Here is a 24,268-nt window from a genome sequence, read left to right as displayed (position 1 = left end):
TCAGCAGCGACTGTAAGGAAAACTCCAAGAAATTCTGGACTTACATGTACATCAAGAGTAAAGGCAAAGAGGCCACTGGACTAGCACCACTCAAAAACAAGGGTGGATTAATGCAACAGCCCCAGACACAATTCCCTCCTTCATTCTCAAAGCCATAGCCACCGAATTAACACCTGCCTTTACACAACTCTTCCAGATGTCAGTCGACTCAGGCATAGTCCCATGGATGGGAAGGAAGCTTTGGTAGTACTAATATTTAAGAGGGGAGACACCAGCCATCCAACTACAGGCCAGTATCACTTACCGACATCACCTGCAACATACTGGAGCATATATTGCATAGCAGCATAATGCAGCACTTCGACAAGAACAGCATCTTGTGTGATAGTCAGCATGGTTTCAGGAAGAGTCGCTCCCGTGAGTCACAACTGATCTCCACCATACAGGAAATAGCCTCATCCGTAGCCAAGGGAAAACAATAACACTCATACTCATTGACTTCGCCAAAGCGTTTGACAAAGTGCCCCACTAAAAGCTCCTTCATAAGCTTGAACATTACGGAGTAAGCGGTAACTCACTGAAGTGGACCAGGTCCTTCCTTAGCAAAAGACACCATCAAGTCGTACTTGGCAGAGCAGCATCTGACACGGCTCAGGTCACACCAGAGTTCCACATGGCATTGTGCTTGTTGGGTCCATAGCCTTCATCAACAATCTTCCAGAATCCATAAAGTCGTCCCAGTCCAAGCTCTTGGCTGATGCCAGTCTGTGGTAGTGGGAAACCAGACGGACTCGGGCCTTCTCCAGAAAGATCTCACTGCATTACAGACATGGGAAAATACCTGGCAGATGTTCTTCAATCCATCCAAATGTACAGTCATCCGCATTGCTCCAAAGAACAAGAGGATGTCATTATAGAATTCACTACAGCTTAGTCTATATACCTCACCAGAAGTACTTACGAAATGGCAACTCTCGCACCCGAGGCCATTACAGATTTTACCAGGAGAGAATATAAGATGACGCCTACAAAAAAGTCATTGGAACCAGCTCCCAGCAAGAGTAGTGTCAGTCACCTCCCTGAAGGAGTCCAGATCACTCCTTTGGGAGCGATCCACCTCACCAGACTAGAGCCACGTTGTGAATAGTTTTAACTTCCACACCCAGTTTTAAACTGTATCTAGTCAACTTCTTAACATAAGCTGTCCACCATCACCATGCCTTGATTTTCATTGAGCTATTTATACTCTGGGAAGATCCCAGTTCAGTACAAAGAAATCTGAAATATAAAAACCCGACATCACAGATATGTACAAATTATGGACAATTATCTGAACAAAAATGCAGATTTTTTTATGAAAACAAACGTCAAAAAGCACCATTATAGTATAAACATCATAACTCTGTATCTTATTCGGTATCCCGACCTATAAAAATATACATTTGAACATATTAGACGACTAGTTTCAATATTTCCTCACTTTTATGAGGAAAAGGGGCGATTTTTGGCGGCCATTTTTAAAATAGCCACTGAACCGAACTAAAATGATGTCACATAACAAAAATCTCATAGGATTCAGATTCAGCAGCCAAAATGTCCTAAGAAAACACTCGTCACCTGGGATATCAATATATGTAGACGTCATTTGCCCACCCCTAATTAATTATGCCTGCCGGTCAGTCATGCTACAGGTCCAAATTTTAAATTTTCCCTTTTACCTAAACATGGAAGTACCTATTTATGGTAATTTGAATGGGGTCTAAATCATTTCGAAATTTTTCGACATAAAAGCATATGGGGTTGGTTGTAGGGTCGAGGAGATTTTTTTTTAACTATACCCTCATATCTTAAAATATTGTTTAATGTGGGCCAACTGATATTTCATTAGTCGAAATAGATGATATTATTTCTTAAATAAATTATTTACTTATAGATAAGAGATTATGATTTATATTTGTGTCTCCCTAATTATTATACATCTAGTTTTTTATACGCCTATATTAAACAATTAGATATTTTTATATGGCCATATTTCATGTTACAGAACAAAATTCTAAATTTTCCATTTTCCTAAACTTGGAACATAACCGTTATGGGAAATTGAATGGGGCTAAAATTCTTTCGAAATTTTCGACATACCAACATGTGATGGGGGGGGGGGGGGAGGGTAGATGCATTATGCCTGCCAGTCTGTCATGCTACAAGTCCAAATTTTAAATTTTCCCTTTTCCCTAAACATGGAACATACCTATTTATGGTAATTTGAATGGGGTCTAAATCATTTCGTAATTTTCGATATACAAACATATGGGATTGGTTGTGGGATCGAGTTTTTTTTATCTATACCCTCATATTTTAAAATATTGTTTAATGTGAGCCAACTGATAATTCATCAGTCAAAATAGATTTAAGGACTTGAAGTTTTAAATATATGGAATTAATTTTTAATATGTAAATAATCTACTGGTCCACCTATGTGGTTTTTACTGCGAGAACTTCGCTTTTCCACATAAAGCAAGCAGATTCTTTTTCCCCACAGTTTTTTTTTCAGTCAGGTAGACCTGTTTTAAATTGTTTTTAGTATGACAGAGGGACAAGTGACCACACTCTCTTCTTATGTGTAAATTTTAACATGGTGTTTTAAAGTGACATTTTGATATACAAGAACTTGTTTTTTTTATTTTTTTATGCTTTTACCCATTTTCTGTTTTTATAATTACGCCTTGATATGTAAATATATTTTAATGTATTGGACAAATTAATTACTGTGCATGATTTATTTTTATTTTTTTATAATCCAATATTAAACAATAATTAAATACCTTTTATCTGCCCATATATCATGTTACAGAACAAAATTCTATTTTTTTTGTTTTCCTAAACTTGACATACGTTTGGAAAGCTGGAAAAAAAATCAAAGAAGTTGATGAAATAAAACGAGAGAAAAATGCAGACAAAAGGGCCGCACGTCTGACAAAAGAGCCCTTCTGACCAGAGATTTGGTTTAGCCCAAGACAAAATCAGTCACCAATCCGCACAAGATTGAGCGATCACGTGATCGACGTCTATGGTCCGTGTGGAAGACAAAGTTTATAAGATAGTATACAGCAAATGTTTTGTGTTCTTGGACAAAGACGGCCAACCCAGCAACACCTTACCTTATGGATACCATCAGGAAGAAAATGAGGCAGAGATGGTCGACGTATAGCGTCAGTCATCGTTATTTACTCATTATAGACCATCACTATTATACTTTCTGCATTGGATGTGCCTACAACACCCGAGTCAACGGTATCATTCCTGTCTGGGTTTGAGAGTCTGTCCCACCACTGGTAGGACGTCACACCCCGTAGACATGTATCTAGATCAAGTATTAGATGACCACAACCACGACGACGTCGAGAAAGTATTGGGTAGTTTCATGGACGAGCCGCGACAACAGGTACAAGAATGGGAAGCAGATCCCCAATGGGCAGTAGACGTAGAACACGCTCTGCGACAACACTGGGAAGTGGTACCGGGTTTCAAAACGGCGTTGATCAGTAGAAAACATGAATAGAGAAGATACGTTGTTATTAAGTGATATGTTGGACACGGTGTACCCTCTTACACACCTTTGGAAGGCTCTATTATAAAAAGAGCCAAGGCTATCAAGTCATCACCCGATACGAAGAAGATCGGATTAATTTTGCTTATTACAAAAAAAGACTAGGTTGTCAAACTGTCACCTGGTACGAGGAATTATTTTTGATGTGTTGGATCGTTTAGTCAAGACGTATGGAGTTCAAATGACACAAGAAACAATGAATCACTGGTTCGCCTCCCATTTACTACCGGACTATCACGTGACCATGACGTATTGTTTACGCTGCGTCGGTCATGCGCAACCGGCCCAACAATCTGGATGTTGTCCATTGTGACCAATGAGCGAATGCCACATCATCCATCACGTGAATTGGGGGGATATAACACCAACAACAACATCGACACTTCATTCTGGAGACAGCTACTCAAGTACAAAGACGTAGTATGGAAACTTCTTATGGTACCAATGAACAACAATACGATCTTCAGCGAACTCCTCAACGAACCACTCTACAATCATCAAAACAACAGTCCAACAACTGTTTTGGGTATGGAAGCAATGAACATTGGTACAGAGACTGTCCACAAAGAGCCACTCAACGAACTACTGAACGAATTACTCAACGACCATCAGAAACCAAACAACAGTCCAACAACTATTTTGAATGTGGAAGCAATGAACAGTGGTACAGTCCACAAAGAGCCACTCAACGAGCAGCGTCAACCTCGCAAACAGAAGTCAATACACAAAGAGAAACGCACGGAGAAATGCAAGGAGAAGCTCAAGGAGAAAAAAGATGTCAACACCCAGAGAGAAAGTCAAAGAGAGGCTCAAAGAAGAGAAATTCAGGGAGAAAGTCAAAGAAAAGCCCAAAGCGAAGCCAAAGAAGGCAACACGGGTAAACCCTACGACACCTGTTATCGATGCAAACAAGTCGGACAATGGGCTCCCGCCTGTCCCAAACGCTACCAACCTTACCCGTCGACCCGTTACCACTCTCAAAAAGAACAAAATATTGAACAAGAAGCCAAGCACCGTTGTCTCAACTGTAACGAATTTGGCCATGAATTGTTGGTCTGTAGACAGTCCCAAGAAAGCATAGACGACTTTAGCACCCTTGCCAGTAAACTGTTCAACGTCGAAAGCATCGACGACTTTAGCACCCTTGCCAACAAAGTGTTCAACGTCGATCAACGTAACTGGTACTGGTGTGAAGAGGCCAGCGAACTCTATCGACGGTTCAAGCAAATCGAAAAAGAGAAAGAAGACGTTACACCGTCCTACGTCCGAGCCTTGTACTACGACAGCAACTAGATTGGAGCAAGATTTGGTTCGTCGTCCGATTCAACTGAATGGCCGCCGTTTACTATTTCCTTGACAGCCGAAGATGCTCAGCGATTAGCCCGTACACTCATCATTCCAGGTGGCTATCGTGGTAAGACAGATAATCCTCCTCCACCACCATTGCCTTGGATGAACAGCGAATGGGCACCCCTGGTGTTAACTCTACTAGAGGCCCAAGACTGGGTCGACGACGACGATTTACAAAAAATGATCGGTTCCGTGTATTGGGTACCCCGTGTGTTGACGCAATCTCCGTGGCTGTATGCGCATATGGTGCGCATGGAATACCCTTTACCGTTGTGAACACTGTTGTGACCCACTGTTGTGAACTACCGTTGTGAACATTTGTGATTTTTGACGTGACTATTTGCTTTTTAGTGTTTGCTGTTCTTTGTTATGTGTTCAACATGTTTAAAGTTCTTTGAAATTTTGTATTATAAATAGATTGTAAATAGATTGTAAATTAATGTTTTTTTTATTATACACATCTTGTGTTTTGCTTTTTGCCAGGGGTAGTATAAAAAGGGGGCTGTCTTAAAAGGGAAAAGTTATTTCACCATGGACGTGTCATTCAAGCACCCGTTTACCATGTAAGTGAGCGGCCCAACGGGTGTGGGGAAAACGGTCTTTGTGCAGAAGTTTCTTCAAGCATCGCTCTTTGATAGTCCCCCTGAACGCATCGTCTGGGCTTATGGTGAATGGCAAGACAGTTACAAGCAGTTTCCTTATACCTATACGCGTGGGTTGGGCAATTTGGACGAAGTGATGGATCAAGTCCAAGGACCCCAATGTTTAGTCGTGGATGATTTGATGGGAGAAGACACCGTCACGTTAGAACGTTGGTTTCCCAAGAAAAGTCATCATAGAAATGTGGGCGTAATTTACATTGTGCAAAATCTGTTTGATAAACAACAGAGGACCATCAGTTTAAATGCTCATTATGTGGTCCTCTTTAAAAAAAATCCTCGCGATGCCTCGCAGATGGGTGTCTTGGCCCGACAAATGTATCCGCCACACCAACAGAAACCGCAGGACCCAACCGATTTAGCTCCAGATTTACGTTTATCCCCCGTAGTCGTACGTGTGCCACGCCATCATCAGATTCCAGTCACGGACAATGACACTCGTCGACGTCGCCCTGCGCCGCGCCAACCTCTACGTCTCGACGACGATGGTGTTGCCAGACGTCGTCCAGCGCCCCGCCAACCACCACGTCAGGAATTGAAAGGAATGAGGAGCTTTATTAACCGTTTGAAAGGGTGCACTATAAGTATGTTGTAATAATAAAATAACATGAAATCATATAGACGGCATCACGCTTCATTCTATGAAGAACAAATTGTTAAATAATTTCTTGCACATCTATTTGATTGTCTTGCTTCACTCATCTTCCCAATCTGTTTCACAGATGATTACGAAGTGGCAACCTGGAGCAAAATTAGGTAAACTTTTGGGATGTTACCAAGTACACCTAAATAAATGCAAAAATGCATAAAAACATTTGCTTTCAATTTTTTGGGGTAAAATCATAAAATGACTGGACTACTATGGGCCTTGTGGTTTCTGAGATATAGGCATCTTCACCGCCCCCCCCCCCCTCCACACACTATTTCCTAATGGACTCCCCATACATCATTTCACTTTCGCAAATATTTCGTGAGCGCACAACCATTCGGCCGTTGCGATACTCTTTTCTCTGTGTATATTTTCACTATATTTTGAAAGAGTCATTAAAAATACTTTCAAAATTAGCAATTTGCTTGCAATTTTTGGGGGGTAAAATCATAAATTGACTGGACTACTATGGGCCTTGTGGTTTCTGAGATATAGGCATCTTCACCGCCCCCCCCCCTCCACACACTATTTCCTAATGACAGAACACAATTTTTATGGGAAACAATCACTGGTTTTATTCTAATAGCACGACGTTTCGACAAGTATCCTCTTATCGTTATCAAGCACAATGATAACGATAAGAGGATACTTGTCGAAACGTCGTGCCATTAGAATAAAACCAGTGATTGTTTCCCATAAAAATTGTGTTCTGTTATTGTGTACCCCAATCACTAAATGCCACTTAAAGATTATTTCCTAATGGACTCCCCATACATCATTTCACTTTCGCAAATATTTCGTGAGCGCACAACCATTCGGCCGTTGCGATACTCTTTTCTCTGTGTATATTTTCACTATATTTTGACAGTAGGACGTTAAACCCCATTTCATTTCATTTCACTATATTTTGAAAGAGTCATTAAAAATACTTTCAAAATTAGCAATAAGTTTTCATTGAATCTCAATTCAATATTTACACGAATCCTTTCAAACGGTTTATAGTGATATTTCGTTAAACCACATTTCATTTTATTTCCTGTTATTTTCTCATTTCTAGCGGTTGAGATGGGTAGTGGAAAGTTATTTTACATCAACTAAAGAAAATATTTCCGTTTTGTCGAAATATTTAACAAACGGGCTATTGTTAGATCGTTGGGAAAGATATGATTGTAATGTTAAATTATCAGTAAATATAACTCATTAAACAGATGACATATTTCATTTGAAAGTTAATTTAATGCTACATAGAAATATGTTTCTGTTTTATCGCGAATACCAATAAAGCGTATACTGTTAGTTGGAGGGGAAAGAGAGATAACGTGTTGCAATTATCAGTTAAATGAAAGGTATGATTTAGGTTAATTTTAATAACTTATAAAAATTGTTAATGTCAACAAATATTACACACCATTTAATTTTAGTTTAATTTGACCAGTCGCATAATTTATTAATGGGTTTCCTTAGCCCTTTCATTGCATTGGCCCAGTAACCTGGTTTGTTCAGTGGGCCCATCAAATAATCAGTATTTCCCGGGGGGGGGGGGGCATAAAAGGTATTTTACGTCCACTTGCAGGGGTGTTCACTGGACCAATACCTACAGATGTAGAATATCTTATATAACTTTTGTACTCTCCTTTGATTAGCCGGAGTAGAGAGACAGTGTTGATATTTTTGTAAAACGAGCTGGAGATTTTATTTATCACCCAATCCTTTATTACAGGCACAAATAAATAAATATAATTCTTTGCTATAGATTTCACTTTTACTGAACCTGATTACATTACGGCGTAGTGATACATCGTTTTTTGACAGCAATTCAACCATTGATAAATGGGATAAAGTCCACTCGACACAAACTAGGTCATTTCGGGACTAACATATGGTTTAATTTTATTTCAATAATTCGCTTGCGCGTATGGGTCTTTAGCAGTGGGAGGAAACCGGAGGACCTAAAGAAAACCCACGAGGTTGGGCACGCAATCCTACTCCTTGTCACGTCACATTCAAGCGGGAATTCGAAACCATGCTTCTTGCTTCAATGATAGACCTTGTTATTTCACGCTCCCCCGGTAAATCACTCGACCACCACCACACGTTTATCGTACCATAATTAAAACAGTGTTATACTATTTTCCCCGAGTTAAGATGATTTTTAAAGTGTCTGGCTTTGAAAATATTTCACCTGCCTTTGAAGATAAATGGGGAGTATCGGTTGATTTTGAAGATTTCTTTTCTGTACTAAAAGCACATTATTTGAAAACAGATAGCATTAAATTGAAGAAACACGGCGTGATGATGATATTTCATAATTAAAAGAAATACTCGATGATATTTTAATAAAATATGACCGATACGGCAATTGGAATCGAAAATGATATATATTGTTTGGTCCAGATAACAAGATTGGTAAAATTTGCTGAAATTAATTTTACCCCCGTTACAGAATATTTATACCAGAGTTTCATATTCTTCATCTCAGAAAGTGAAAGATAACGACTCTGTGTGGTGCCTATAAAAATGGTGGACTGCTTGAGATTTACATCGTTACCGTAGTTACAATAAACAAAATCTCAATTAAATTATAAATTATAAAATGGTGCCCATGTTTTAATCCGTTTAAAATCACACCCAACCGATGATCTAGGGAGTTGGTTATGGGCTTGTCGTGTGACTAAATATCTAATTAATGATTTATATAACATTTCAGACCTAAAGAAAACCCTGCAATAGGCAGATTTAGTTCTTACATAATGCAACTTTAAGGCAATTAATTTTCTATAGGCCTACAGATGGACAATGAAAGAGTCATTTGTCTGTTTATAGAAAATATTCAAAATATGTCGACAAACCTGAGAATTATTTTTAAGTCGCAGCAACACTTGTTTACTTTAGTCTAGAAATAGAGATCACAATATTTTGTGACATACTGTATGGAAGACACTTCAGCTCTTAATTAAAGAGTCCACAATGTATAAAATGGCGGAGTTCTGACAATTCAAGACCAAGGTATTCTAATAACACGGTGGCTGATAAGGGACATGAATACGGTGGCTGATAAGGAACATGAAAAATAATATAATTTAATTTTTTTTAAGACTTCCCTACACCACCCCAATCCCCCACACCCCCGTCCGGTTCTTTTAAGGCCAGCAACGAGATTTCGAAGAAGAATAGGCGGGACCACCGCTGTCCGGGCAAAATGGCCGATCATATTACAAATGACAATTAAAATAAAAACATTATATTACCAATGACTTGGGTGAAAATTAAAATTGACTAAGGTGAAAATTATAAAAAAACAAATTATATTAAAATTGACTTGGGTCAGTATTATGAAAAACTAATTATATTACAAATGACCTGGGTGGAAATTAAAATTGACTTGGGTGAAAATTATAAAAAAAACAAATTATATTACAAATGACTTGGGTGGAAATTAAAATTGACTTGAGTAAAAATTATAAAAATAAAATTATATTAAAATTTACTTGGGTGAATATATTAAAAGGTTGAAAACCGGGGCTCTTATTTGGAAACAGGTCTTTTTTACATATTTAAAATTTGAAACTGCCTCTGTGGTTTATTCTGGAGTCAAATGTCCTTTGAAAGTTGATATGTTGTTTATTTTAAGTGATATCAGAAGTGCTATTTCAATCTCTTTATACCCCCGTCAGACCGGGGTGGCGTTTTTACTGCGACGCTACGACGACGGAAAATGATTGCGGTAAACGCGTGGTGGAAACACCAGATATCGTGCTGTGGTCTCCATGGTCGTGAATGATCGCCTAGTCACCGCGCTTGTTTTAAGCATATTCAAAACAAACGCCAAGGCTTTGCGATTTAACCTTGAAAGTTGTAATGCCCCAGTCAGACCGGGGTGGCGCCCTTACTGCGCTGCAGCGACCGTACGGCGACCAGAAAATGCACAAGGTCGGCGGCAAACGTGAACACAAGGTACGAAAATGTCCCAAAATATTACAAACTTGAAAAAAAAATTGCGTTTTCACGTCTTTTCAGGGCAGATCGCAGAACCTTGGCGTTTGTTCTGAACATGCTCAAAACAAACGCCGTGACTCGGCGATCTTTTGCAAACATCGAGACCACAGCGTGATATCTGGCGTTTCCACCACGCTTTTACCACGCTTATGGCGATCTTGACGCGCTCTGGGGCCATTTTCCGTCGCCGTAGCAGCCCAGTAAAGGCGCCACCCCGGTCTGACGGGGTAAAGAACGAGACTTTTATCAAGTTTGTAAATGTTTTGGGACAATTTCTCGCGTTGTGTTTACGTTTGCCGGCGACCTTGTGCATTTTCTAGTCGCTGTACGGTCGCAGCAGCGCAGTAAGGACGCCACCCGGTCTGACGGGGGCATTATCCAGGATAAATGGACAGTTAGTTATATATTAATATGATGTGGTGAACGGGGTATCTGTCACTTCATTCTGAATTCACTTCAAGATACAAAACACAACATTTTTGCTTTCAGTATAAACAGTGGGCCTTTTTTTACTTTCAAAGTGACCCGCGTACCCTGTTCAAGCGCGGATTTGAGTAGGGGGTCAGTTGCGTCTTAACCACCCAGAATCAAGAAATGAAATGAAATTGGGTTCAACATCTTACTTTTCTGCTCCGATTGGGCAAATGAAGACGGGCGGATGCCATGCAGTGTACTATGCGAACTCGGGAAAAACGCACGAGGCTGGACAGGCGATTCCTTGTCACGTATAAGTGTATGCTCGAAACCATGCCACTTGACTCATTGACAGGCTCAAATTTTGATTTATTTTTCATAGCATTTTTGATTTACCAACCTACGAGATCTCCGGGGCGTTTTCCGAGATATCTTAATAAAGAGCTCAAATGTTTTCCATAAATACCTAAACTCAAAACGGTGTTGACACAGATTGATGCGTAAAGAAAAGACTACCTTAATCGTTTATAGTCGAACGAATAACCTTATAAATTGGTGAGTATAAATCAATTTGTGGTGAAATATTTATCTTAGTTTTTTGGTACAGTTACAAACCACTTTAGTTATTATAGATGGATGGAATCAAGGTCATAAACTATAAGCAATGCGCGTGTGGGGTCACGGTGGCTAAGAGGGTAAGACGCTGGCTCTCTAGACTGTAGATCGGGTGTTCGATCCCTGCATTGGCCGAGAAAGTTCAAACAGATTTTCCGGCGTGGTTCACCCTTGTCAGTGATACAGGACGGGGGGCCTGACAAGCAAAGCTGTCTAGTCTTTCGGATGGGACGGAAAACCGAGGTCACGTGTACACATTGGCGTGCACGTAAAAGATCGCTTGACAGTTGGAATTCGATATAAGAGTAGGTCGTACTGCCGCTGTCCGGGAAAAATTTCCCTCATAGCACCCTTTATGGCGTATTTTCGTCTTCAAAAGACCAGTTCGGAGCAAAACAGTAGGACGTTAAACCTCATTTCATGTCATTTCATTTCGCAATGAGAGGGATATAATGTAGTCTTAATCAATCCGGTCTACCCTGTTTCAGTTTGACGGCAACGAATAAAGAGTTGGGCTTTCGAGACAGCACAGATTTTAATACATGTTGAGTTAGCTCCCCTGAAATGCGTTTTGAAATTTTCCAGGGCTCTGTTTCTCGAAATCTTAACTAAAGATCAAATTCAACTTTTAGTAAATACTTCAATTTTGATTGGCTTAGCACTAAAATCAATCTAATATCATCCAATCAAATTACTAAAATTTGGATTTTATCTTTGTCAAAATATTACATAATGCATCTTTAATATAAGACTTTATTATCTATGTTTTTTACTAGGATAGCGAGAACTGTCAGCTCTTTATGTCTAAATCTTGCATAATGCATCTTTAATAGCCTAGGACCTGACACTTCTCACTATAATTAGGTACAAAATAGATAATCAAAAGGAAATATGTTGAAAATTCCAGTCAAATTACTTCATTCTGAGCGGAGCTACGGCTGTTTGAAGAATAGCATAGTCTCGAATGTCATTGCTACCGTTGTTACGATAATAAACAAAGTGTCTATTGTCCCTTTTTCACAAAATTTTAACTAAGATAAAATCCAAATTTTAGTAATTTGATTGGATAATATTAGATTGATTTTAGTGTTTAGCCAATCAAAATTGAAGTATCTACTAAAATTTGGATTTCATCTTTAGTTAAAATTTCGTGAAACAGGTCCCTGGTGATTGTGTTTAAATCCGTTGAAAATCATTGATTAATTTAGCCCCACTTGTATCCGACATATCTATAATGTATAATTATGTCTGTGGATTGTTTCCGATCTGGAAATACATGTACTCCAGTTTGTTTAATTTTTCTGGTGACGGACTTATGGGGGTCGGGATAATAAAGTCGGACCAAGCGGGTTTTTTCTTATAGGGTGAATGTTATTGTTAATTCTAAGACTCCACTCTAATGCAAATATTGTAAATTACTGAACAAAAAAAAATCGGGAATTCCCTTTCAATATGTAGCACGCGTATAAAATTTACTACGGTGAGTCATAGGTTCATCATTATATAACAAGGTTCATCATTATATAACAAGGAAGTTTAATATAAATTTCTCTATAAAACGAATTCATAGCTTACATCCTTATTAATTCTAGTTAAGAGGGTGTGTGCATAAAATAATATCTCTGGCTGAAATATATTTATATAGCAGGCTAGTTTTAACGAATAGCTTGTTTAAATCGTCGGTTGCGATTCCGTGATTTTTAGTACATCAATGAGGTAAGTTTATTCATTCATTAGAAGATTTTATGTTATTCTGTGTTTTTTGTGAGAGTAATTATATCTAACATTGTTCTACTATATGTCCCACAAAACTTCAAAGCCTTCTAATCAGAAATAAGCTTGGTCGATTTCAAAATCTTGATTCTCGATTATTCAGGGTTGTTAACACAAAGCTATTGCCGTTAACGTTGACTTCTCGGTTTGTTCTCAATTAGGGGTCGTCTCCATTTAAAAATTTTAGCTTGATGTTTTATATCCGCTTTGATCAATCTGGGGAGATTAATTAATGTACATTTTTATACGCCCACATTTTCATGTGGACGTATTATGCCGTCGCCCCTGTCCGTCCGTCCACAATTGTTTGTGGACTCTCTACAGGTCACAATTCTTATCCGATTTTGACGAAACTTGAAATATAGGTTTATCCCCATAAGATCTCGGCTGCTTTCGATATCGGCATGTATCGGATAAAAACTTCATGGATTATGGCCCCTGATTGTACGATTGTACGTTTTTAGCTTGTGGACCCTATAGAGGTCACAATTTTTATCCGATTTTGTTGAAACTTGAAATGTAAGTTTATAACCCAAAGATCTCAGTTCCTGTCGATATTCGCGCATATCGGACCGTAACTTCCTGAATTATTGCCCCTGATTGTACGAAAAATCGCGTTTTTAGCTTGTGGACTCTATAGAGGTCATAATTTTTTATCCGATTTAAAAAACCGTATCACCGTTACACCCTAAGGAAGGCTGAGTTCGAATTTCGTGAAAATCGGCACGTAACTTCCAGAATTATGGCCCCTGATTGTACGAAAAATCGCGTTTTTAGCTTGTTCTCTATCCATCTCTCGAAAATGTGGGCGTATCCTGCCTGGCAGCCGCAGGTTGTTCTATGCATTATATTGGTTTTCAATTATCAGAGACGTAACAATCCAGACTTTTTACATATCTCAAGTCACAAATATATTTAATTTAATACAAAGGCTGTAATAAAAGACCGAGTGTATTAACAAGTGGGAACCGCGGTGGCTCAGCGAGTAAGACGTTGGCTCGCTAACTTGAAGATCCCGTGTTCGATCCTTGTAATGACCGAGAAAGTTCAGGTCCTGTGTACACATGGGCGTGCACGTAAAAGAACCCTGGCAGCTTGAGTTCGAAATACTAGTATACCGGACAAAATTTCTCTCATAACACACTGTACGACGTAACCACGTCTTCATTATCCCGGTCGGTGCAGAACAGTAGGACGTTAAACCCAATTCCGTTTCATATTTAGGGGGGACGGGTGGTCTAGTGATCTAACACGTGCGCGTGAGATCACAAGGTCTGTCATTGAGTCAAGTGGCGTGGTTTTGATTCCCTGCTCGTACGTAACAAGTTGTAGGGTCGCCTGTCCAACCGCGTGGGTTTTCTCCGGCTTTTCTGATCCTCCTACGCGCAAGCAAATTATTGAAATAAAATAAAATTGAACCATTGTTAATCCCAAAATTACCTAGTTTGTGTGTGTGTGTGTGGGGGGGGGGGGGGGTGTCTCTCTCTCTCTCTCTCTCTCTCTCTCTCTCTCTCTCTCAGTGGCCATAACTGATGCTAGAATTGGTAGATTCTAGAATCTCCTGATTCGAATCTCAACGTGGGTCGAGAACCGTCCTCTCGTGGCATGTTGATTTACATCACAACTCTTTATTTTGAATTTCAGATTATTTATTTTCAGAGCAAGGATGTTGTCTTTTCTTCTTGTTGCTCTAGGGCTATATACTTCAGTTAAATCAGGTGAGTGTGTTACTTATGGTGATTGATTGGTATCATGTCGTCATGTCGTGGTGTCGCCCTTCATAGGTGACAAGATATAAACAGGGTTAGCGCTAATCCTAACCCAAACCCCAACCCTGGACCTAGCCCCAATGCTACCTACAATCTCGCCAACAATCACGTGCCCTAACCTTATTAACATCTTCGCGACCTTGTCAAAACTTGAGCTGGCCTTAACAAATAGATTTAGCCCCCAATATGGAAATTCTTTCATCCTCATATGTTCAAGTTATTTGTGAGTTTACCGTTTATTAATTAAACCCTATCTGATTCTGTGACAAATGTCCTGACTGATATGAGTGTTCAGGGTTTGCTCAATGATATTCTCACATTTCAGCAGCCGATGGCAACATCTTCGTCTGTTATTTCACTCAAACCAGTTATTTCCCGCCAAGTGCTGTTCCTGCCAAAACTTGTACCCATCTTATCTACGCCTTTGGTTTGATAAGTGGAGGAACCATAAAGTTCAGAGATCAGACTGATGTGAATGCCATCAACACCCTAGTGGGGTTAAAGAAGCAGAATCCGGAGTTAAAGGTTCTACTGTCGCTGCAGCAGGGATTTCCGACCGTTGTTACCGATTCACAGATCACTATGGAGAAGTAAGATTTCTTATTATGGGCGTTAGTGTTAAACGCCGTCTAAAAGACTTCAATGTGATTATTCAATTAATGGTGAAGTTATTGCCCCTGGTCTTTTAGTATAATGAGATATCCAGAACATACTCTATTACAGGGAAAGAGATTGGAAAATTTACCATCCAATCAATTTAATGACATGCTCTCTGTAATTTTAAACATAAAGCCTTCGATTAGACAAGAGAAAGGGAGAGAAATGGGGTTTAACATCCACTCGACACAAACTAGGTCATTGCGGAACTAACACATGGTTCAATTTAATTTCAATAATTCGCTTGCGCGTAGGGGTCTTCAGTAGTGGGAGGAAAACGGAGGACCCGGAGAAAACCCACAAGGTTGGAAATGCGACCCTACTCCTTGCCACGTACAACCGGGGAATTGAAACCAGAAACCTTTAAATGCCGTGACGACCAATCGTTTACAGGAGGAATCCGTCCCTATCTCTTTGTGAAATAAATCAACTGCATTCATTTAAAATAGCAGAGCAGAGCAGCAAAATAGAGAAATAGTTTCTGAAAATTGAGATCCCTTTTGGGCGAGTTTTTAAAAGTGTAAGGCGGTACATATAGTCTAAAGTTATTACCGTCTCTCCTCTTGGCACCCATAATAGAGCCTTATCTGATTTTTATGATATTGATCCCCAACCTTGTTCTGGATCAGAGCTTGTTCTCGGTTGCTTACATTTTACGAGTATAATGGATAGGAAACGTACAGATCTAAAATACAGATCTGTGTTAATACTTTAATACTTTTGATGGTCTTTACTACATGAAGATCTGACAAGTTGAAGTGAAAGGTTTCGTCAGAGGTTATACGTGCTGCTTTTGGCCCTATGACGTCAGACATTTGATTAGCCAATCAGCGTTGTCGTTTCTAGTGGGTTACCCACAGTTCAGTGCACCTCACGCCAAAAAGTCGCCGTAACAGACAGTTTCATTGACTAATCCCACACATCATCCAGTGCGCGGGTTATATAACAAATCTTTCAGATCCTACTGTCGTAAAGACAAGAAAAACGAAATTTTGAATTGTAAAAAAAACGAAACGAAATATCTGTTTTAATCAGATTGAAAACATAATATACAATAAGGTATCCAATACCCCATCTTCATTAGTCCATTCGGAGCAGAACTGTCGGACGTTAAACCCCATTTCATTTGTATCCAATAGATCCAATAATGATAAATGAAAAAAAAAAATGAATATACTCCAAATCGGAGATTTATACTAATAAAAACAGCCGGGGTTTGAAAATATCTCCAACAGAACGTTTTATAAAGTAATGACGTCATCGTAGCCATATTTGAATAATTAGTTATCACGTCCTATTAAAAACAGCGGTGCTCCATTGCCCCAGGAATAAGTATGGCAAGTTCCATACCAAGTCAGACAATGGTGTGAAAAACAATTCTAATGCATTGATCACTTGGATTTATCAGATCACCCAGAGAGAGAGTTAACGTCCACTCAACACAAACCAGGTCAGTTTGCTTGCGCGTGGGGGGGGGGGGTCTTTAGCAGTGGGGGGAAACCGGGGGACCCATGAGGTCGGGATTGTGTGAGCAGCAAGCGTATGATTGTGTGAGCAGCAAACCACTTAAAGAAGGAGCATATGATTGTTTGAGCAACACACGTATGATTGTGTGAGCAGCAATGCCACTTACAGAAGAAGTGTATGATTTTGTGAGTAGAGAGCGTGTGATTGTGTGGGCGTTGGTTGCTGTAACAAATGACAGGTCTGTAATATGCCTGTACTTGTCTGTCTTTGTAAATAGGTTTTCCACCAATGCTATATCAGTGTTAAGGAAAGTAGGATTGGATGGAATTGATTTTGATTGGGAATTTCCCTTGAAAAGGGATAGAGATAATTACTCTCGCTTTCTAAAGGTAAGTAATAATAGTTTTCATAATGTAAACAAAAACTCGAACTTAGAACCTGGGGTATCATCTGATTTTTGGTTTGTACTTAATTCGGATGAGCTAAATTTGAGGTCACTAGGGCTAGGGACAAGAGTCGGTCACCAGCTAGGGTTTGCTTACTCTTTCTAGGATACTTGGTAACACTTTACAGTCGAGGAATTGACAAACTATGCAAACTATTCAGTCCAAACTATACCGTATAAATAGTTACGAGTTTACACTTCTACAAAACGTGGTACTACTTTTCATTTCAGGACCGTAACCGGATATTGCCTCACACTCTCCGCCCTACCAATTTATAAAGGGACTTTTTTTTAAATATATTTCTTTTTGCCAAATCATTTTCAGATTTTTAGAACATTTGTTAACAAGGAAGCTACAGGAAAGACTCCATTATTGGTTACTATGGCACTGGCTAACAACGTATATGCTTTAAGAACAGGATATGACGTTACAAGTATAAATCAGTAAGCTCCCAGATAACTGTGCATTTATCATCGGCATTATATTAGCTAAGCAAATATGGCCTTTAGTATGGCATAATGTGCCTTTAATTGTGTGCATTATTTACTGGCATAAGCTAATCAGTATCAGAACCATGGCACTACTCAAATATCGATCTTGTACGTGCAGCACATCGTCCAACGACCTACGATTATATCAAATTCCAACTGTCGAGGGTTCTTGTAGGAGCACGGGACCTCCGTGTTTCGTCCTATCCGAACGGCATACGTTGTCCCCTGCCAGGTCCTCTGTGCTACACCACTGACAAGGGGAATCACTCCGGAAAATCCGGATGACGGTTCTGGGTTACCAAGCGCAGCACATCAATCAACGACCTACTCTTATATCGAATTCCAACTGTCAAGGGGTTTTGTACGTGCGCCTCAATTTGTACACGGGACCTCGGGTTTCGTCCCATCCGAACGACTATACGTCTTCCTTTACCCGCTGAGCCAACGTGGTTCCCTTTACGCATTTCCATTATACATGTTTTGATATTTTATTATTTTGCAGGAATGTTGATTTATATACTGTCATGGCGTACGATCTACACGTGTTCAATGCTAAAGTTGATAACGTAACAGGTTTTAATAGTCCTTTATATCCAGTAACTGGTGAATCTAAATACACATCTGTGGTAAATATTCTTCTCCATATCCAATACAGTAATGGAATTCATTACTTCGGGTAAAATACATGAACTTGTTCTGGAGGTTCGCATAGAAACTCAATGTGAACTCCGCAAATAACAGTAGTCTTGTGCGAGATCACTTATGATTTCGCATCGCCACCAGACACACTAATAGGCCAGCCGAAATACAGACCCACCCTCTCCAGAGTGAACGATAACCGCGATATTCATCGTTTTACATTATTCCAGAGCGATTTTGCCTAAAATCTCCTTATCCGATTTGGGCTGATTTATGCTATTTTATTTGTAAGAGCATATGGAACACGATTCTGAATGAATTGGCGTCAGTGCAATTAGTGGTAGGCCCCATATGCAGGATTCGCCTTTAAGTGACTAACGTATAATTCGTATGCTTCAAAAAAATATAATGTGTCAACGTGATCCGAACTTATTTGTATCCATTTTTTTTACAGTCTGGACTGATGTCATATTGTTTGAGTCTTGGGTTCAAACCGTCAAAGATGTTACTGGGTGTCCCATCCTATGGCAGATCTTATAAACTGAATGACGTCAGAAGGCATGGTATTCACGCACCTGCTGTTAGTAAAGGTGATCCTAGTCCCTATCGACATTTAAGAGGAGTTTATGCGTACCCCGATGTAAGTACATGTACTAAAATACAATAACCATGGAGATAGCTGCGCCTTCTCAACCTCGTGGGTGTACTCCAGTTTCCTCCCAGAATAGAGACCCATGCATGTGCGCAAAGTGTATCAAAATTGTCTGCTATAGGCTACCACAATGGGTAGAAGCGGACGTTAAACACCAATAGAAGAGGGCAGCTGAACACAAAATCTCGCTTTCCGCCAAACCTAATCGATGGTATAAAAGATAGTATCAATCCAAGGACTCGGATAAATAGAGAATCTCCTACCAACCAGTCTTTTTTTATATCAAAAAATATCAACACTCGTTGATAAAGTTACAAAAAAGACGAATAGGAGATTTTATTTATCACCCAATCCCTTCTTACATGCACAAATAGATAAATATAATTCTTTGCTGTAGATTTCGCTTTTACTGAACATTACGGCGTAGTGATACATAATTTTTTGACAGCAATTCAACCATTGCAAATTCCTTTATATTGACCCAGTGTTTCCATCTAGGTCAATTGAATAACAATTGTTCATTTTTAATAAAAATAAAAGTTACTTTTAATAAGAAATGAACTGTTCTTTGAAAATAAAAAAAGTAGTTCCTTTTCAACTGACCAATCAAATTCATGTAAAGCGATATCTCCTAAGGAGATATCGCAGTAGATTATGAAATATATCACACAAGCGATATCTACTGTAGAAAATATTATTGGGTGATAAAATAGTGTACCGACATAAAGGTCTGCTGAGGATTCATCTGATTTCAGAAGTTTACAGCAAACCTTTTGTTAGCTATGTGACCTCCATATCACGTGTTATTTATTTACCAGGTGTGTGTAGGTATACAACATGGCGCTACAATAGTTAGTGACCAAACATCACATGGTAAATATATATACAAAGGTACGGCATGGGTTGCTTATGATGACGTCATTACTGCTGCTGAAAAGGTAAGAAGGAAATACCTATTTTATTCCAGTTATTAGGGTGAATGGCAGATAATGGGGATGAATGAGGGGAGGGGATATAATGACAGTAACAGGGATGAGAATTGTATTACCTCTGAGTGGGAAGAAACGGACTTGAAACTGGGAAAGGAAAGGGCTTTATATTTTTTGGGTGAGAATGGCGGTTTCTTGCCTTTTGGGCAAGTCGAATAATATTGGATGGGAATGGGTTACTGGTTGAGCGGGAATGCAATATTTCTGTGTACAAATTGATAGGGCACTTGACAGATCCCTTGGTGGAATTCAAATAAAAGTGGGTAGAGCAATGCATGAAATCCCGCCTACGTCATTAAGGCCTAGACAGTTAATCTTTCTATTCCCATTAATTACATCACATTATTTTATAACGCATCCCCTAAAGAAGACGAAAACTTTATTTTTGAACTCCATGCTTATTCTTTATTGACGTCAGGTTATATTTTATTTTCAGACTCGGTGGGCGGTAAGTCAAGGTCTAAGAGGAGTAGGAATATGGTCGGTAGAACTTGATGACGTCGATGGAATATGTACAAAAGACAAAACCAGACTTTCTCTTATGACTGCCATCAAGAATGCTTTAAATATTTAAATAACATTTCTAAATTCCCTCGGTTGAACAATGTTAAAGAGATTATGCTTGGGAACGAAAGACTCAAACAACTATCCCTCGGCCTCGGTTTTTCTTTCTGATGTCTCTCTGACGCAGCATAATCGAAGACAAGTGGTTTATCTAACCTATAAACCTAGACAATTGTATTATATCGTTCCAATTATTACTCCTCGCGCATTTCTTATGTGAATTTATTTCATTTGATTCAAAGTTTGTTTATAAAATAAAGCGTTACTAGGGTGGAACTGCGCCGAATGTTGCCATCTAATTTATATCCACTCAATTTCAACGCTACAAACACCGGCATCAGTGACAGTGAATTGTAATCGGTGCGAGGTTTTCGTTGTGTGAAGTTGAGTACGTTCGTTCCTGAAATTTAACGTCCACTTTCACACAATGAAGTTGAGTTTTGCAGCTGGTCCTGATATAGTTCAGCTCTGAACACAAGTCTTGTTGCACTCGCTCCGTGCGTTTGGATACGGGCCTATTGGCTCCTTATCGAAACTTTTTCTTTGAATCTATCTGTGGTAGGCAAAGCAATAGATGCCTGAAGATTTCAATTATTTCAAAGATTTCAATTTTTTCCACTGATTACCTAAATTTCGTTTCGTCTTCGTATAGCCGACGTTCTTAAATTTGTGCGTTGCGATATATTGAGATTATAATGGCGACTGCCTAGCAAATTAACAGGAGTGGACGTATTTTTAACAGCGTGTTGAGTCGCAAACTGGTGGGTTTTCTCCGGGTCGTCCGATACGCGCAAGACTCATGTTCTCCAAACGGATACTTATATTCACCACTAAAAAAATGCTTCATGCGTAAAAGCATGGGGATTTTGTCAATTGTCTAGATTGAATTGTCCATCAATGAAAAGAAAACCGCGCATCGTGCTTTCTTCTGGAAAGAAAAATCTCAGAAGGATAACCCCAAATTCCCCTGGATATGTATTCAAAGTCGCCCCCAGTTTTCAGATCGCAAGTAGATCAAAGATTTACCGTTACAGATATTTAAGAGCGATGTAATTAACTCACCTATGCAGTAGAGTTAGGTTGTTTTTAATATCAAGACATGGCTGTGTTGTAGTATTTTAGGGCAAATGATTCTCGCCTAGGTAGTCTACTATTAGGGACAATCAAGATGGATTCTGCATTAAGTCCATCCTGTGAGTGATTGCTGGAGGAAGTTTTATTAGTAGCGTGTTGATCATCTCGGATTTAAAAGTATGTTAGCTGTGCGTCATGAGCATACAGATACTTGCATATTGCGAGTTAGACTTTATCATCCAAAAAAATATTCTACGTTGAAGACTAGGAGGTTCTGGGTGACCGAGACTAATTGCGAGTGCATTTAAATAATGTCCGACAACCCTGTGGAATACCACACGGCACCGAAGAGTCTGATGTAGACCAATTATAGCAACAGACTACTATAGAGAGAGATATGCCAAACTATTTAGTCCAATGTCGTCGTTACCGGACTTGGACTGGCAATCAACACAATATGACCAATGACGTCGAATATGGTTTTAATATCTCGGAGTATCGAAAGTGGAATTTAAGCATCATCCATTTAAAATTCAGGACTAAGGGTTGATTCAATGATTAGGTCTGTAAGCTGATTGTAGTTCATAGTAAAGGCTGTTGGTTTCTAAATGTTCAAATCTAATTTTAACAGCTTTCTCAAGAACGTTGGCTTGGAGAGGAAACGTAGATTAGAAACTGGACAATAATTCTTGGGGATGTTCTTGTATAAACCAGACTTCTTAAAAGTCGACTAACAGATAGAACAGTGTCTGTTTGCACCGTGGGCAAGATATGTGTTAAACATACGCGTTGGTTAAAAGTCGAATTCACAGAAAATGTCAACTGCTTTGTTAGTTGAATATTTCTTGATTTCCCTTCATCCTGACCTTTACCCCTTCTTGAAATTTTTGGAAACTTTAATTGAGTTGGATAAATGTTTACTTGGAGAGTTAAGGAAATTCGGCTGAACACTACTATACTCAATAACGTAACACAATTAGTTTTTAACCAGCGACTTTATTTACACCGGGAACAAGATCAAATATACAGCACACGGGTACATTAGCTACCAGATTAACCCAGGAAGGTCAACTCCTTAAGTAACCGTCTACACCTGGTCAGATCTATTTACCAAGGCCACCTGCAGATTTCCTCAGGGTCACGAGGTGTATACAGGGTTAGGGCACGTGGTTGTTGCCCAGGATTGTGGCTTAGGGTAAGGGCTTGAGGAAATCTGTAGGTGGCCTTGGTACGCTATTCTGCCTAATCCAGAAACGAGCCTAGAGTGAGCCCAGAAACCCAACGCCTGTTTCGGACTAACCGGCATGCAAACAGGATGTTATATGCAACTGATCAAATTATCTAACGCGATTGATTAGCGTATTTATCAAATATGGAAACATCTTATATTGTGACATGTCAATACTTATGATAATCTAATGTTAAGCGATTATCTTTCTTACACGTGATAAAAGTTTCTTTAATTCAATATAAATATATTGAAATTTGTCAGGAAAACGTTCACGACATCGTAGATGTGAAGAGCCAGTTGAGATAAAATAAATACAATACATTCAGGAGAGATGGAAATCATCACCTATTCTTGTGCAAACTTTTGTGCGTGCAGTCTGTCAAGCGCTCACTACTATAGAGGAAATGTATTATTAAAATAAAGTTTAAAAATATGCTACTGACCATAAGTCTAACAATATTCGCACATTAATTGGGAAAGCCTTATTTGATGGGTTCAAACTGGCGACTTGAACTGCCTGTTCTTAATAGCAGTAAATATGCTTAGATACGCGAAGTTATTAACACATATACTATATAGGAGGACAATTTTTGTAGAGAACATGTTTCAAGTTTGGATTAAAATATTTTTGTAAACGTTAACATGAATAATACAATATAGATAACTGGGAGATAATACACTCTTAGCACCCGAAAATATAACAGAAAAATATCCACATTTAACGTATACACATTTAACGTATAGAGTACTATATATACGGTTACATATATTAACGCATAGAGTAATATATAATGGTACACTAGTTAACGCATAGAGTAATGTATACAAGTTCACGCATAAAGTACTGTAATGGTATACAAGTTAACGCATAGAGTACAATATATAATGGTACACAAGTTAACGCATAGAGTACAATATATAGGTTACAAAAGTTAACGCATAGAGTACTATGTATTGTTTAATGGTCGAGAGCGAGACATTAAGTAATATATTGTAACAACGAGTGTTTTTACAATATATTACGCAATGTCTCAGCTCGAGACCATTAAACATCTTAAAATACAGACACTCCGCACGTGCGTTTACAGTGAAATACGTCACTCGAGTCTAATATTTGACAAGGTACGATTGGCAAGTTGCCCGTACGATTATTTGAAATAATGGTACGCCAACATCAAAGGGTGACGTCACATCTGTATTTTAAAATGTTATACAGGTTGGCAGAT

The 24,268-nt window shown here is 39.0% G+C and overlaps 1 protein-coding gene across 8 annotated transcripts; it reads left to right on the top strand.

Moving 5' to 3' along the window:
- The first annotated feature begins 11,140 nt into the window (after nt 1-11,140).
- On the top strand, nt 11,141-21,013 carry LOC126807897 (acidic mammalian chitinase). 8 transcript variants are annotated; one of them, XM_050532776.2, is made up of 9 exons: nt 11,141-11,230; nt 14,723-14,781; nt 15,161-15,422; nt 17,234-17,345; nt 17,727-17,845; nt 18,396-18,519; nt 18,987-19,172; nt 20,003-20,122; nt 20,610-21,013. In XM_050532776.2, exons 2-9 carry the CDS (start codon nt 14,730-14,732, stop codon nt 20,745-20,747), a joined length of 1,113 nt encoding a protein of 370 aa, XP_050388733.2. In that variant the 5' UTR covers nt 11,141-11,230; nt 14,723-14,729; the 3' UTR covers nt 20,748-21,013. The 8 variants fall into 8 exon arrangements, with proteins under 8 accessions (XP_050388733.2, XP_050388731.2, XP_050388732.2 ...); XM_050532774.2 differs by having other exon boundaries at nt 15,158-15,422; XM_050532775.2 differs by having other exon boundaries at nt 11,142-11,230; nt 14,708-14,781.
- The last annotated feature ends 3,255 nt before the right edge of the window (nt 21,014-24,268 follow it).

Source organism: Patella vulgata, chromosome 9 (genome assembly GCF_932274485.2).
Source record: "Patella vulgata chromosome 9, xgPatVulg1.2, whole genome shotgun sequence".
In the NCBI taxonomy this organism is placed as follows: Eukaryota; Metazoa; Mollusca; class Gastropoda; family Patellidae; genus Patella; species Patella vulgata.
The sequence above is the reverse complement of the archived record's forward strand: the minus strand, read 5'-3'. Positions and strand labels throughout refer to the sequence as shown.

Excerpts from the sequence above, each read along its gene's own strand:
- LOC126807897 (XM_050532768.2), top strand. Across the intron at positions 14,782-15,157 it reads ATATACTTCAGTTAAATCAG|CAGCCGATGGCAACATCTTC; the intron begins GTGAGTGTGTTA and ends CTCACATTTCAG. Across the intron at positions 18,520-18,986 it reads AATCTAAATACACATCTGTG|TCTGGACTGATGTCATATTG; the intron begins GTAAATATTCTT and ends TTTTTTTTACAG.